This window comes from Salminus brasiliensis, chromosome 21 (assembly GCF_030463535.1).
Source record: "Salminus brasiliensis chromosome 21, fSalBra1.hap2, whole genome shotgun sequence".
Classification (NCBI taxonomy): domain Eukaryota; kingdom Metazoa; phylum Chordata; class Actinopteri; order Characiformes; family Bryconidae; genus Salminus; species Salminus brasiliensis.
In genome coordinates, this window is record NC_132898.1 from 3,884,479 (window position 1) to 3,898,818 (window position 14,340).

At 42.4% G+C, this 14,340-nt stretch overlaps 1 protein-coding gene across 6 annotated transcripts in view; it reads left to right on the top strand.

The window, feature by feature from the left end:
• The window catches only part of dock3 (dedicator of cytokinesis 3), a 190,085-nt gene that overhangs the window by 126,519 nt on the left and 49,226 nt on the right, over positions 1 to 14,340 (top strand). For all 6 annotated transcript variants that reach the window (XM_072666454.1, XM_072666455.1, XM_072666456.1 and 3 more), the window contains 4 exons: positions 223 to 377; positions 7,327 to 7,408; positions 7,635 to 7,695; positions 9,065 to 9,212. In XM_072666454.1, coding sequence (XP_072522555.1) covers positions 223 to 377; positions 7,327 to 7,408; positions 7,635 to 7,695; positions 9,065 to 9,212 — 446 coding nt within the window. The remainder of the gene's footprint in view (positions 1 to 222; positions 378 to 7,326; positions 7,409 to 7,634; positions 7,696 to 9,064; positions 9,213 to 14,340) is intronic.

Genomic DNA, 14,340 nt, shown 5'->3' on the forward strand with positions numbered 1-14,340 from the left:
TTTGAGCTTGTCTTAGAATTGTAAGTTCATCCGAAGGTCACCGGCGCTGCCAGCAGAGAGCTCATGATGTAATGAATTGTTAAATGTCTATGCAAAGCAGCCTGATTCTGCACTGTACTCGTGTGTAAACAGCAAACAGTGCTTTTGTGCTGTACCTTCTGCTGTAAATTAGTGTTAGAGATGATGCTAATAAGCACAATTGTATTCTTTTGTGTCTCGAAGGGGGACAGCGTGCGGCAGCGTCACGGCGATGCCTGCCGGATACCTGTGCCACACCATCTATTTGTCAATCTCAAGAGCTTCACCTACAACACCATTGGCGAAGACACAGACATCTTCTTTTCCCTTTACGACCTCAGGGAGGGCAAGCATATAAGGTAAGGAGTAACTCCAGGATGCCACTGTTGCATCATGTCTATACTTCACTGTGACAAAACCTCATATCTCTGAAATGGCTCCAATTCTGCTGTATAGACAGTGCAGCAGAATTTAGCCTCCTCTTTGAACCCATCTGTGGCAGTGAACACACATGGGCTCTGAGTGGGTTTGTACATGTGTTGTTACTGGGACCCAGTAGGGCTTCCCAAATGGTCCCCAACATTACAGCCAACCTTAATCTCACATGGGTCCCATCTAGGCCCTGCATGTAGTGTACAACCTAGATGAGGCCCATGTTTAACCCCTCCAGGTCCCAACACTGACCCTGGTGGGCATTCATATGTGGGGCCAACATAGAACCATGGACAGAATGTTGTGGTTCCCAGCTGGACCGTCCATATAAGCTTCACATGGGCATGTTTTCTGGGTACCTTCTGTTCCGAAGCCTACAGACCTTTAGGCCTGAAAAAGTATCTGATCTGTTTGTGCTAGGAAAGGAACTTGAGCAGCTCTCTTGTTGTCCTTGTGCAGCTTTTGGAAGGGAATTGCTTGTGCCACATGTTTCTGGTCCTTAGAAGTGTCTAAGCGGAGGGAGGAAGGATAAGGAGACTGCATATTTATGTATGAAATGCTCTTTGATGGTGTCGTAGCATCCCTCGCTCAGCTGTGGTAGTGTTAGTATATTTTTAATCACAGCATGTTGTTTTGCGACCGGCTGAGGAGGGTGACAGGTTATTCTGACTTTCTTTGTGTAGCAGTTCCTTAGTTTTGCTAATGGTCCTGCAGTGGTATGCATAGCCCTTGTTTTGAGGGCCAGTATTGGTTGGGTTGTGCAGTTGACAGTGCTTCAGGATGTAGTAAAGCAAAAAGCCATGAGACACCATACGCTAAAGAGAGTTTACTGTAGTTAGGTGGCATTGTTTGACATGAGAATCTAAAGTTTGTCACAGAACACCTGGACAAAGACCAGGACCAAACATCTGATGGTAGAGGCTGTACTTTGAAATTTCAGCTGTGGCAAGATCTACCTGTAGGTCCTGTGATGACATTTCTTTGCACACCTTGCTCTTGGGCTGAACTTGCTAGGCCTGACCTGGCCATGTTGGTCAGTTGTTTTAAATCTTCTCCACTTGTAAACCCTTTACACAGGAACAGCTGATTTCTAAGTGTTATGAGATTTTTTTAATCCCATTGCGAGACTCATGTGCATCTATGACCTTCTTTCTGCCGGCCTCAGAGAGCTCTTTGAATCTGGCCATGGTGATCTTCACCACTCACTTCAACCATCAATAAATGTCTGAGGTTTAAAAAAGGCTCATCCAGAATCATCTCTTACTATGTTCTAATCATCTGCCATGAATATCACATATGACCAAAGTTTACAGTTAAGTACCAGTTTTATCTTGTAGTCTATCAGTCAAACATTTCAGCAGTTCTAGAAAGCTGAGTTCTAACATTTCTGTGGACACAATATCGTTCCTTTCCCAGAACACTTAAAGCCGTAAAGCAGCCCCACTCATGTAGCCACTTCTGCAAATTCTCTTTTTAAACAGAGGCAAAATTTACATAGAGACAGCTGGACTACTGTAGGTCTTCAGCCTAAGATGGCATGTTCCACTCAGAACTTGGCTAGCATCTTGGGCAAATGTGTTGTCATTGACCGTCCTCGTCCCTCGAGGCTTGGCAGAAAAAAGAGAAGGAAATGAGCTCCAACTGGGGAGGCGATCATTATTTTCCGGCATGCTGTCAGAGCTAGAAGGAGCCTCACAGGAAACCCCATCAATCAGTGAGCCTTGGGCCACATCTACACACACTTATCCAATGTGTGTTTAGCTTTGTACCAGTTACCTCTCTTTCTACCACCATTATCCTCAAAGAGGAAAGCTGACATTCTCCTGGTTCTCTTACAACCTGTTTACAGATGTGAGAACATCTAATGAATGGTTTGGTGATTATGATGATGATGATGATGCAGAGATTTTGACATTTTATACCAGCAGAGGTCCAGTAGGTTCAAAAGGAATCATTGTAAACATGATTGTATATATATATTTATTTTATTTATTTATTTTTTTTTACAATCTAGAAGTTAGTAGAGTCACCTTTAAACTAGATGCGAGAGTGTGTGCAGTAAATGTTCGCAGTGTGTCTGAAATGAATGCTCAGCTAACTAATCATCTGTGTATCTGTATGTATGGTTTTTTTAAAGGGTTTAAAAGGTGTTGTGAAATAGTGGAACCATCAGCAAATGTAAGTTTTGTGGAGAATTGGTAATGATCATTCCCACCAAAACACTGTAGAGAGGCTTAATTGGACTCTTATTTTAAAATATAGAATGTATGACACAACAACGCACCAGTGAAACATCTAGTGGGTGTAGTGTAAGTATAGGTATAGGTTCAATTATTAAAAAAACTAAAACGGGTTCTGTGATTAATGCCATAGAACAGAGGTCCTCTATCCCATTTCCCAATGGCCTGAGTTACATAAACTGTTCCCACAAAAACAAAATCCAGGACTGGAAACAGAATTCAAGGTCCAGATAGAAGAACCACTTTTGATTTAATAAAGAACCATGTTTGTATTAGAGATGTGTGAGTGTGAAGAACATTTAACTAAAGAACCAATTTAAGAATGTCAATTCAAGTTTTTTTTTTAAAGGTTTTCACGCTCATAAATCTTTGTAACAAACTTACCTGTTATATTACACCAACACTAAAAAATAAAAGTGCCTTAGATGTTTTTTCCCATGTCAGACTTGGGGTCGATTCCTTCTTTCGAAACATCTCTAAAAGAGTTCCTGGGCTAGACTACTAGCTTTGCATTCTTCTACCTGTGTAGCTCTGGAAAAGAGCTTCAGTCAAAATGCTGTAAATGTAAAGGTATCTAAATAGAAACACAAAGAAATGGATGCAGCCCACATAAACCCTTCTTTCAGACTTCATACATATCATCCATGTTTTTTTTTGGGCAAGTGAATTGTTTGTGCCTGAAGCCCGGTCTAATCTGACCCTGGACATCACTGACTCTTCGTTTTAGTTAGCATTTTGAAAAATGTACCGCAGCGTAACTTTACGTAAGCACCACCAACAGGGTCTAATGTTAGCCAAAAGATTATTCACAGCACCCCAGCCTCTCTCTCTCTCTCTCTCTCTCTCTCTCGCTCTCTCTCGCTCTCTCTTTCTATCTCTCCCTCTCTCTCTCTGTCCACCCACTCATCACAGGTTTGACAGCCCAGTAATGGGCCAGCAGCCTCCCACTCGAAAGATGTCCACTCATCCCGTACCTTGGAGTGGGCTATGGGGGTCAGCCCAAAATTGTATTGCACCTCATCGTAATTAAGCAGAGACAGATTGGACATTCATAAGAGATAAGCCTGAGGGTGTGCTGAAAAGCCATGAACAGCATGCACTTTTGGATCAGAGCCTTTTTCTACACAGATGTGGAGGCAGTGTTTTGTTCTCTCTTCTCACACAGATAGACATGGTCTCTATTTTTTAAAGACTTTACAAGCAGAGCTTGGACCTCACTGCTTACGTTGAGTTCGGACAGCATTTTCTAAATATTTGATGAGCTTGAGTCATGGTTGGAGTTTATGTTGAGGTTTTTCACAGTCTGTCTCCCACATGTAACATATTTAGGCTTAGGTTTACAGGATTCGTCTTCGTTCTTGTTGGATACACTATGTTTTTGTTTCCTTATTATTAAACTGAATTGAATTAAGTTCAATTGAATTAAAAGTTTCTGCCACAAACAATGTGTTATAAGATATACCTACGCATTTCCAGTTTTGTTAGATCACAATTACATATAATGTAAATACAATAATCTGTCATGTATTTATCGAGAGAAGTAGAAGAAACAGCTAAAATGATGGCGAAACCTGGTATAAGTGAAATTGAAGTTTAGTTTCAGCTGATAATTTAGGCTATTTGTTTTTTCTCATTTTCTTTTCAGTGATCTGAGGATGTTGTTTGTTAACTTAATATTGTCTCTAAGGTAGTCTAAGGTGGCAGATTAGCTTGCAGGCAGTATTATAGGGAATATTGACTTGTTTTTATATTGACTTTTACATCTCTGTTTGGCAGCAGGCGAGTTCGGGTTGGGTTCAGATGAAAAAAAAATTGGTACTGGGGTCAGGTTGGGTCAGACTTGAGAATTTCGACCAGGGTAGCTTTTTTTCTTTTTTCTTTTTCCCTCTTTCTCTCTCTCACACAAACACTCTGGTGGCACTCCAATAGCTGCACTATCTGATGGGATTCCTCCCATGCCTCAAGCCGAAGGTAGTATTGGAAACTGTCATGATAGCAGGGAGCTGTCCTTTCAGCACCACGTCTCGTCTCCTCACCAGCAGGCCATCTGTACAGCCTTTTATCAGTCCTCTCCCATTCCCTCCCCATACATTATCCACAACAGCTGGTTCTACTCATTCCCCTGCGGCACTCTGAACGCTCCCCCTCTGTCTCGTTACACTCCCACCCCCATCCCTTCATAACACTGCTGCTGCGTCAGTGAGGCTCAAGGACTTTGATGAAACATTGATGGAACATATCTTCAGCTCTATTTGCGAGGTTCTTTCTTCTTGTCTGCTTGTATTCATCAGTTGTCTCGTCTCGTGGCCAGTGGATTGTATACGTTGTGCACTGATTTACAGAGTACACTGGTGTTCCATCGAAGTGTCACTTAGAGGTCCTGTAGATACTAGTGCTGTGCAGGGACAGGGGTTCAGCTGCCCTAACTACGGCCACCCGGAGCTTCACAGGACTTAATGTGCACTTCTCAGGACAGTCTTTAGAGCCTTGGACATGTTGTTGGTGGTGTTGTTGGTGTAGAGTGGGATGATTGGAGTTCCTCCAAGCTTTGCCTGTTCGTTGGACTGAGTGCTAGGTCATCGTGGACCACCGCTATCTGAACACACACAATAAACCACTGTCAGACACCAATCTTTACATGTAAACCATTTTTATAAATCAGTTTACAGTGCTGCAAAGATGATATCGCAATACTTCGATACATTGATATTTCCTTAGACCCCTGGTAGACACAGCCGCTTCATTCTAGCTCATCTCACACTGCATGGGCTATCATTACGAGGCGTAGTTGTGTCACTCAAAGCTCTTCCTTGCCTCCGTTTTCACAGCTGGACTTCATTTACATTTTCTTTCATTGACTAAATCACTCCCTTTGGTGCACGCTGATTGTCCTTCACCACTGGTTACATAACACACCATTCAAGCGAGAAGGCTCCTCGGTGCCTCAGCTTGATTGATGCATTGTCCCACGGTTCAGTACTTGTTGCTTTTCCATTCTACCAGTTTGCTCTTCTTTTTCGGGCCATCGCCGCTCTCTGAGCACGTCTTTTTATGTTAAGCAGATCATACATCAGCCCTGTAACCTAGTACTTGAGCCGCTAACTTAGCACGTGAGCCTGAAGCTGGCATTCGCTCCCCGAAAGGCAACAGTGTTCTGAACAATAGCCCGAGTGGCACTTGAATAGAACAAAGCAGGAGGAATAATACTGCTGTGTTAATGGTGAAAGGCTTTAATGAATACCTGTCATCGTTGCCAGAGGACAATATTGTCTCATTTAGAGAAAGATGTTGTTTTCCAGCCAGCTGACTGGGAATTCTTGGCAGGGACATATGTAAAATAAGTGTCAGCTAGAACACTTAGAGGTTAGTGGAGGTGTTCTCCAACACAAATGCTTTGTATCTCCAAAATGACAATGCTCCCAACACTAAGATGGTAAGAACTTAACACCTTCGATGCATGGAAAGTCAGCCACCTACTCTTTTCAAACTGCCGCCAGTGCGGCACTGCCAGGCAGCTGACGCGCTCAGAGGAAAGCGCCGGGTCAGCGGCTCCACTTTATCAGCTAACAGATGCCTGTGCCGGCCAACATCTCTTAAGAGCGATGGGAGGAGAGAGCGCCATCTACCCACCTGGAGAGAGCACGGCCACTTGTGCTCTCTCAGACTCCGGCCACTGATGGCAAAGCAGCATGGCTCAGGAATTCAAGCTTGCGACCCCCAGGCCATAGTGGCAGAGAAACGACGTTTCATACATTACAGCACAGTCCTAATTAATGAACTTGTTAGGACTGGTTAGGCCGATTGAGAACTACCAGTAGGAATTGCCAGGTAGTGAATTCTCTGACTCATCAATCACAGGCTCCAGTAAACAGCTGACTGAGTATCTGAAAACGAAGCTAACTGATGGTTTTCCAACTGTTCTAACTTCCAATGTTATTAAGCACTGGAGATAGCACTGTCCGTATGCTGGCCAGAAAGGCAGAGTAAATGCCCATGTGACAGCATAAGTGGTACACTGTTCTACTGTGCTGCAGTGCCTGAGCAAACATGATCTCAATTGAAGAGTTATTAGCAGGAAATCTTACCACTTGGTGCACTCATCACAAAAAACTGTCTGCTCGGCCCCTTTATTTTTCCTCCAACTATGACTCAGGTGGACCACATTCCCCCTTTTTCTCTCAGCCTCTCACAGATTCTTATAACCCTGACACCCTTCAGGTTCGGGGACACTGGCTGAGTTTTCAGGCCTATTAACGCCCTGCCGGCGCCCTTGACTCCATTAGGCTGGATTGCTGCAGACAGAAAGTGCACTCCTCTGCTCCTTCTGATCTGATTAGAGCTGCCCGCTTCTCCATCCTGCCCCTGTCATCCCTCTGCCTCTCCCCAGAAGACCCCCCGCGGTAGGCGAGGAGAGGATATGGGACGTTATTAACCACCCACCTCCTTTTCCATCCGATAGAGCTGGAACTGAATTAGAGCATCTGCAGGAGGCAGGGTTTAATTGACGTTGCACAGGGATGTTTGGATTAGGGAACAACAGGGCCCATTGAGTTGTTATGTGTTGAAGCTGTAAGGTGCTGCTAAATGAAGTGTACAGTTTTAGAGCCACTTAAACTGTTTCCATGTTTGGTTGCAGCGAGAAGTTCATGGTGAGGCTCAACAAGAACGGAGGCCCAAAGAACCCAGAGAAGGTCGACAGACTCTGCGCCTTGTTCACGGTAACTATTGCTGTGGCATCATTATCCATGAAGCACCTGCACTGACACTGGAGGCGATTGTGTTATACTAGATTAGATTACAGGCAGAATAGCACTGTATTTAACTGTAGACATACTGTAAAAGATATTATAATTTACAGTGGACATTATACACCACTGTAATTTACACTCTGGCTATGCGTTGTACTGTTAAACCGACACCTTGACTCTCTCTGTACCTCTGCAGGACCTAAGCAATAAGGACATGAAGAGAGACCTGTACATTGTTGCTCAGGTCATCAGGACTGGTGAGTGACCCTTTAAGCCTTCCTTCGCCCACTTCCTTTAATTTGAGTGAGCGTGCTCCAGTTTCCAAGCACCCTGTGACTCGCCTGCTGTGGCACTTGCATTTCAAGCACTGTTATGTAACGCTGGCATTGTTCATTTTGGTTCACAAAGACACAAAAGGCACAAAATACTGCAGATAGATGTGCCCCACCAAAGACAGACACATCTATCATTCATGTTGGTACAGTTATGTAGAGTCTTTTTCCGGAGTAAGTATATCCCTACTCCAGAAGCCTGGCCCAACGGTGGTTACCGGGACCAGCAAAGGTTGGAATGGGTGAAGATCTGACTGTATAAAGATAAAACCATATGATAAGTGTTTGAATAACTTTATACTAGTGTACCCATAAAGTAGTATTCAGAGTTAGCATGACATTATGCTTTTAATCACATTTTAGAATAATAAGCAATGCGCATTAGTAGGCTTAACGTCCTGTTGGTTTAAGGTCACACAGATGGATTCATTAAGGGCACAGTAACTTGTATATGACAGATAATGAATAAAGCAATGGGGCGATATTATAATCTGCATAATGAAAAGGACGTAAATACCACATATCATTAAAACCTGAATACTATCTGTAAAATTGTTCATTTTACTCAATTTCCTCCCCGATTTATATAGCCAGTTACCCAACCCACTCGTCAGGACTGTCCCCTTTAAAACATATGATGCCACCTTTTTTCGATCTGCCGCTGATTCAGTGCCATCGGGCAGCCAACGTGCTCAGAGGAAAGCATGAGGTACCCAATTCTGATGCATCGGCTAGCAGGCGAAGTCATGTGGGGAGAGAGAAAGCCATCTACCCACCCAGAGAGAACAAGGCCAATTGTGCTCACTAAGGCTCCGGCTGCTGATGGCAGGCAGGATGACCGGGATTCAAACTAGCACCTTAGTCCGCTGGGACCACTGTCCCTTATTCTTGATCAAGTTGTTAAGCTGTATTAATATAATTAATCTGTAAGAGCAATTTACGCTGTTTTTACATGGGCTGTTGATGTGTACCTACAACTACACAACCTCTGTAACTACACAGCTGTCATAGACACTTAAAGTGGGATTGAATTTCTTGTTGGATTTAACTGTATTTATATGTATTTATATTTATTTTAATATTACACAATGTTTTACTGGCAAAAATGCGTTTGAATGACTTTAGCACAGAACTGTTCAGTTGACCACAATTTAAAATGTGTTGATCTTCAGTAATGGGACCCAATGGAATAAAATACTTTATGGAATTTTAACATGAAAACATAATTGCATATTTATTTGTGTGCCCTACCTGAAAATCAGATATACTCATGTAATGGTTCTATACTTTGCAGGGAGGATGCTGCTGAACGACTCAAAGAAGGGTCCTCCTCATGTGCATTACAGACGGCCCTACGGCTGCGCCGTGCTGGCCATGAGCGATGTGCTGCAGACCATCTCCGAACTGAAAGAGGAGAAAGACTTTGTGCTTAAAGTTTACACGTGAGTGTCTACAGACTGCACAGAAGCACACACTCACAACTGCGCGCTAGAGGCTGAAGTGACTAGGTCTGATTTGGCGAATTTGTCATGAAAATGCAGGGCTAATGCTACACAGAGCCCAGTAGTGACTGATGACATACTTAGAACTCTACTTAGACTTTCTAGTGTGAGTTGATTTGGAAATTGGGGATTTCTGGTTTTCACAGTACCGTAGTGCTAGCTCTCTCTTACCTATAGCTGAGACATGTGTTATAAGCCTTTCTGCAGAACACAGTCCCAGAATACCTTGCAGAAGTGGAGAGCAGAGGTCTTGGAGATATGTTTGTCTGTATTATGGAGAGTTGTCTGAATGGAGAGTTTCATTGGAGCATTAGTTTCACAGATGCCTGTAGAACAAAAATGCCGAAGCCCTAGTTCCCTGAAGCTATTCATCTCTTGAAAGCACTGGTTGAGTCAGGTGCATTAAAGCAAGGATGCACTAAACCAAACCCTGTTCCTGCAGATTTGCCTTGTTGCAGAGTTTCAACCCTGATCTGACACCATTTATTCAGCAAATCATTGTCTTGATGTTTTGGATTAGCTATATCAGGTGTGTGGAATAGAGAAATGAAGTTTATCTCCAGGACAGTTAATGACCATTACCAATTCTGGCTAGGGTTTCAAGGCTTCCATTTCCATTGAACCTTAAATGAATGAAAACAGAGTTTTGAGTGTTTTTGCTTGAGCAAACACTTTATTCTGCTGAATGCAAAAAATGTAAATATGCTGCTAAATTCTAAGTATGTATCAGCTTTGTTTGGTATAGTTTGGTAAAATTCCACTTATAAAGCCTAAACATTCTACTGCCTTGCTCAGATTACTAAAGCTTACAGTTCCAGTAGCCATATGAAGTTCTCTCTTAAAGTATCGACTTGATGGTCTGTGATCAGTCATTTAAGCCCTTGCAAAGGGTAGGGTATTCCATGTGAGAAGCTCCAAAGCTGCAGCACGGCTTCATGTGTTTAGCAAGCATGGCCACAGTTCTGCCTGAAGACTGTTCTAAATCCAAGCAACACATCAGGTCTGATACGGAAACAAAATACAGATTACAAGACACATTTGCTTTCCTTTGGGCTACTCAAACCTGCAGACAGTGCATTTCCTCACATCCAGCACAGTAGATGCAATCTGTCGGCGGTTCCCAGTACTACTGTCAATCGACTCAAGCCTGCTACCCATTTGTGTATGTTTTGGAATAACCTGAGTGTTGAAAACAGATTATTTAGGGAATTTATGGTTATTGTAAGATACATGGAAGTCCATTTTCATACTGTAATATATAGTTATATAGAATGAATCAGAAGTTGAATGTGTGATGATTATTATTGATACAAATTCTAGGGTGACCAAATGTTTTTGTTCAAAAGGTGCCTAAAACCTCTGCACAGTACTGTGTGTGTGTGTGTGTGTGTGTGTGTGTGTATATATATATATATATATATATATATATATATATATATATATATATTTAAATATATATATGCTTGAGGGTGTAATATAACACAGTACATTAGTCCTTTAAGCTCAAGATCTCCAAAATCCACCTTCCGCCAGAATGGTATAGTAGACATTTCACTTGCAGCTACCTCTGTACCTCATAGACTTTCATTACGTTTGTGTGCACCGGTGCAGAGAATGCCGTCTCTCTTGTGTTGTCTTGGGAACAGGCAGAACTGGTAAGGAGAAAAAAAGAGGGTGGGAGAGCAACCAGCAACACTTTCTTGCGATACCCCAGCAATCATGCTGACAGGTAATCATGCGGTATGAAGCCCTGAGCTCATGTTACCGTGAGTGTAAAAGAGAGAAAAAAGAGAAAGAGTGCTATTTGCTCAATCATTCTTTCTTTTGGCCTCAGGGAGCATTCCACATGACTGTTAATATTGCTCAGAGTGTTGAAACTCAGAGAAAGAGAAAAAACACTGTGTCTTTTAACAGTTCCAAGATACTCATCACATACTTGAAGAAGAAAAAAGGTTTGGGTTTGATATCTGATGGACATCACTGATCCACCTCTTCATTATTAAGGGTCAATGATAATGGTATAGTTTGTGTTTAGTAATTTCATGGTTCAGGATCACATCTTGTTTGCATCCAGCCAACCCTCTCGCCACTCAACAAACCCTTCAGACCCTTCAGATGCATTAACACAGTTGCCACTGGCTCAGTTTACATCCTAACTCAGAAACCTGGTCTGAGTTACAGTGTACTGTCTTGAACAAGACAGCGGCAATGTCAGTGAAAACGTCCCAAATAGAAATTTGCAGTGATGGCAATGGATAATGAGAGAGAGTTCATTTATAGGAATAGCACAGCAGTCTGCTTGAGCGCTGGTACAATGACAACTGAATACTGTGCTGATGCCATTTACATTAGTTGCTTGGTAAAAGCCAAACAGTTGATTATTGACCACAGTTGAGTAGCTTGACAGATTTCATTGCTTGACATATGATGTTAAAAATATAAGCCGGAGCCCAAGAAAGCACAGTTGGATGCTGACTGACATGGGCATCTGCTAGCAAGTGCATCAGAGCTGGATACCTGGCAGTTTCATCTCAGAGGTTTCCTCAGAGGTTCCTCAGAGCGTAGGTTACCCAGTGACGTTGCATCAGTGGAAGTTTGGAAAGAGGCAGTGGCTGGCGTGTCAGTTTTCTCCATCCCTGTGTGGGAGCTTTGCATGTAATGGGGGAGAGTACAAACAAATGAGATGGGTAATTGGTTATCTAAAAAAAAAAAAAAAATTTTATTAAAAATTAAGCAATGCCATTAAAGAACCACATTTGGTTCCATAAAGAACCATATTTCTAATAAGAAATGTGTTTGTGTGAAGAACCTTTAAATATTGGCTTACACATATTGCTGTCACAAACATGGCTATTTATGAAACCAAAAGTGTTAATGACTAAAGATTTGACGTTTCAATATTATGGCTTTTTGTAAGTTTTGTACGGTTGGATAGTTTAGTTTTCAGTTTTACCTGCCAGCCAGAGCTAGATGCTTCCAAGCTGGGGGGAGGGTCTAGCACCACCACAACTGAACAATATTAAAAGACAATCTCAAAAACTGTCATTTCTGCTATCTCAGCTAACAAAAAGGGCTGTCTATTGATGTTTTATTAGCATCACATTGTGATGGGACAGTGGTGGGAGACCCCCACCCATAAAAAGTGATGCCAGTTATGCTTTGGACATTCCACTTTTGACTGTCGGCACTACGGGATTATTTATATTGGTTATTTTCTGCGAAAGAAATCTGCTTTTATTACAGTGTAATAAAATCTAATGAAATGTTGTAAATGGACAAACTGTACAGGATTTGGGAATCAAACTCTACACTTGCAAGCTTGGGCCAGCTGGGCCATTCCCTACCCTTTCTTACATGCTGCTTGCCCACCGAGCATAAGTGATCTCTCTCTCTCTAGTGTGCACCTGCTATTCTCGATGACTGAGGGTGCAGATGTTTATCTGTACAGTCACTGGGCTCAGCAGGGGAGTTGTAATATAACACTGTAGAGAAAAGCACAGACATCAAGAGCAACACCAGACTGACAGACTGACCTGTGGAGTTATCGACGACCTTCTGAAATGGCTGCATGTGTAACTGCAGGTCTCTAAAACACTTTCAGAGAAAGGCATTGTATTTTCACAGAACTGTAAGCACCCACCACACTCACATCGCACAGCCGCTGTACTTGAGAGATGTGCCTCGAAATAGGTATGAGTGGATTTGTGTCGAGGTGATGTTTGTAGCCTTAATGCATCTGTATGTGTATGTGTCCATGTCTGAACGAGACGGAGGGAGGGAGAGGAAGCCAGTCAGAGGGATGCAAGTTTCACAGAGACACCTAGTGGTGGAAAAATGTAGAACGTCCTGTCATGTTATCCAGTATCTTTAGATAAACTCCATTCTCCATTACTTTAGGTTTTTGACCCAAAGTATAATATTCAAAACAAAAAGGTGCTACACATCAAGGAACCCCTTTGTGTCCACATTGTTTCCATTTTTATAAATGTGTGAGTGTAAATAACCTTTTTTTTTAAGGCTCTGGAAAAAATCTCAGTTAGAAAGATTATTCTTTATGGAACCAAAACTTTCATCATTCATCTACCCTAATCACATTGGTCCAGAAGTCCTGGTCTTGTCCTCCAAAATCCTGCACCTGATGGTTTGCTATCTAGAATTTTTAGGATAATTAGGGTAAAAAAATAAAATAAAGCAAAAATACTTCCAAGCAATAGCATGAAAACACTTTTACTTCTATAAAACATGATTATGTATGGAACCAAACAGTACACCCACCCAGTCATCCTAACTGACAGTCCCTATCCAGCCCTGATACTCTGCTAGAGCAGTCTCCCTGGCAGCCTGCAAGATGGATTCAGTGGAAGATCCCACAAAGCCTGGGGCGCACACAGCTAACACAAGCCCTTCCATTAGGTCCCTTGGACCCGTGGCGCTCTCATCCTCACAGAGGTTCCTCTCTGGGCGACGTGTCAAGCATAGAATGACGCCTCATCGGCCATTAAAGAATCTCCGGGCAGTGAACCGCCTCCCGGTGACTTCCAAAAAGCTAGCCTACAGCAGCTAGAACCTGCTAAGGCTGATGCGAGATGCTGCAGTGTTAAGAACAAGTACCTCAGCTCACAACCTGCTCTGAGTTTGGAGTGCGTTGATTACCAGCCACTGCAAAAAAAGTCAATCGCAGCTTTGTCAGCTTGGCTTTGCTTGGATTTATCTATATTTTCAGTTCAGCTCATTCCAGCTAAGAGCTTTCTGTTCACTAGTGGCATGAAGTGGGCCCTCAGGCTCTAGCTCAATGTCAGTGGGGTTATTTTACATTGCTGTTCTTTTTGGTTGCTACTTTTTATATCAGAGTGCCAGAGGACATGTATTACAGTAGTTGACAATCAGGTGTTTTAGGTGCTTTTAAAACTAACTGTAAATATGGACGGTCTGCAGAATACTCTATAAAGAACTGACAATAAAGAACTGTTTGAATGCTTGAAGGGTAAAATTAGTTTTCATATTATTACTTTCATGCAAAAATCCAAATTTAATAGGAACATTTGAATGCAATCAGTAATATATTGTA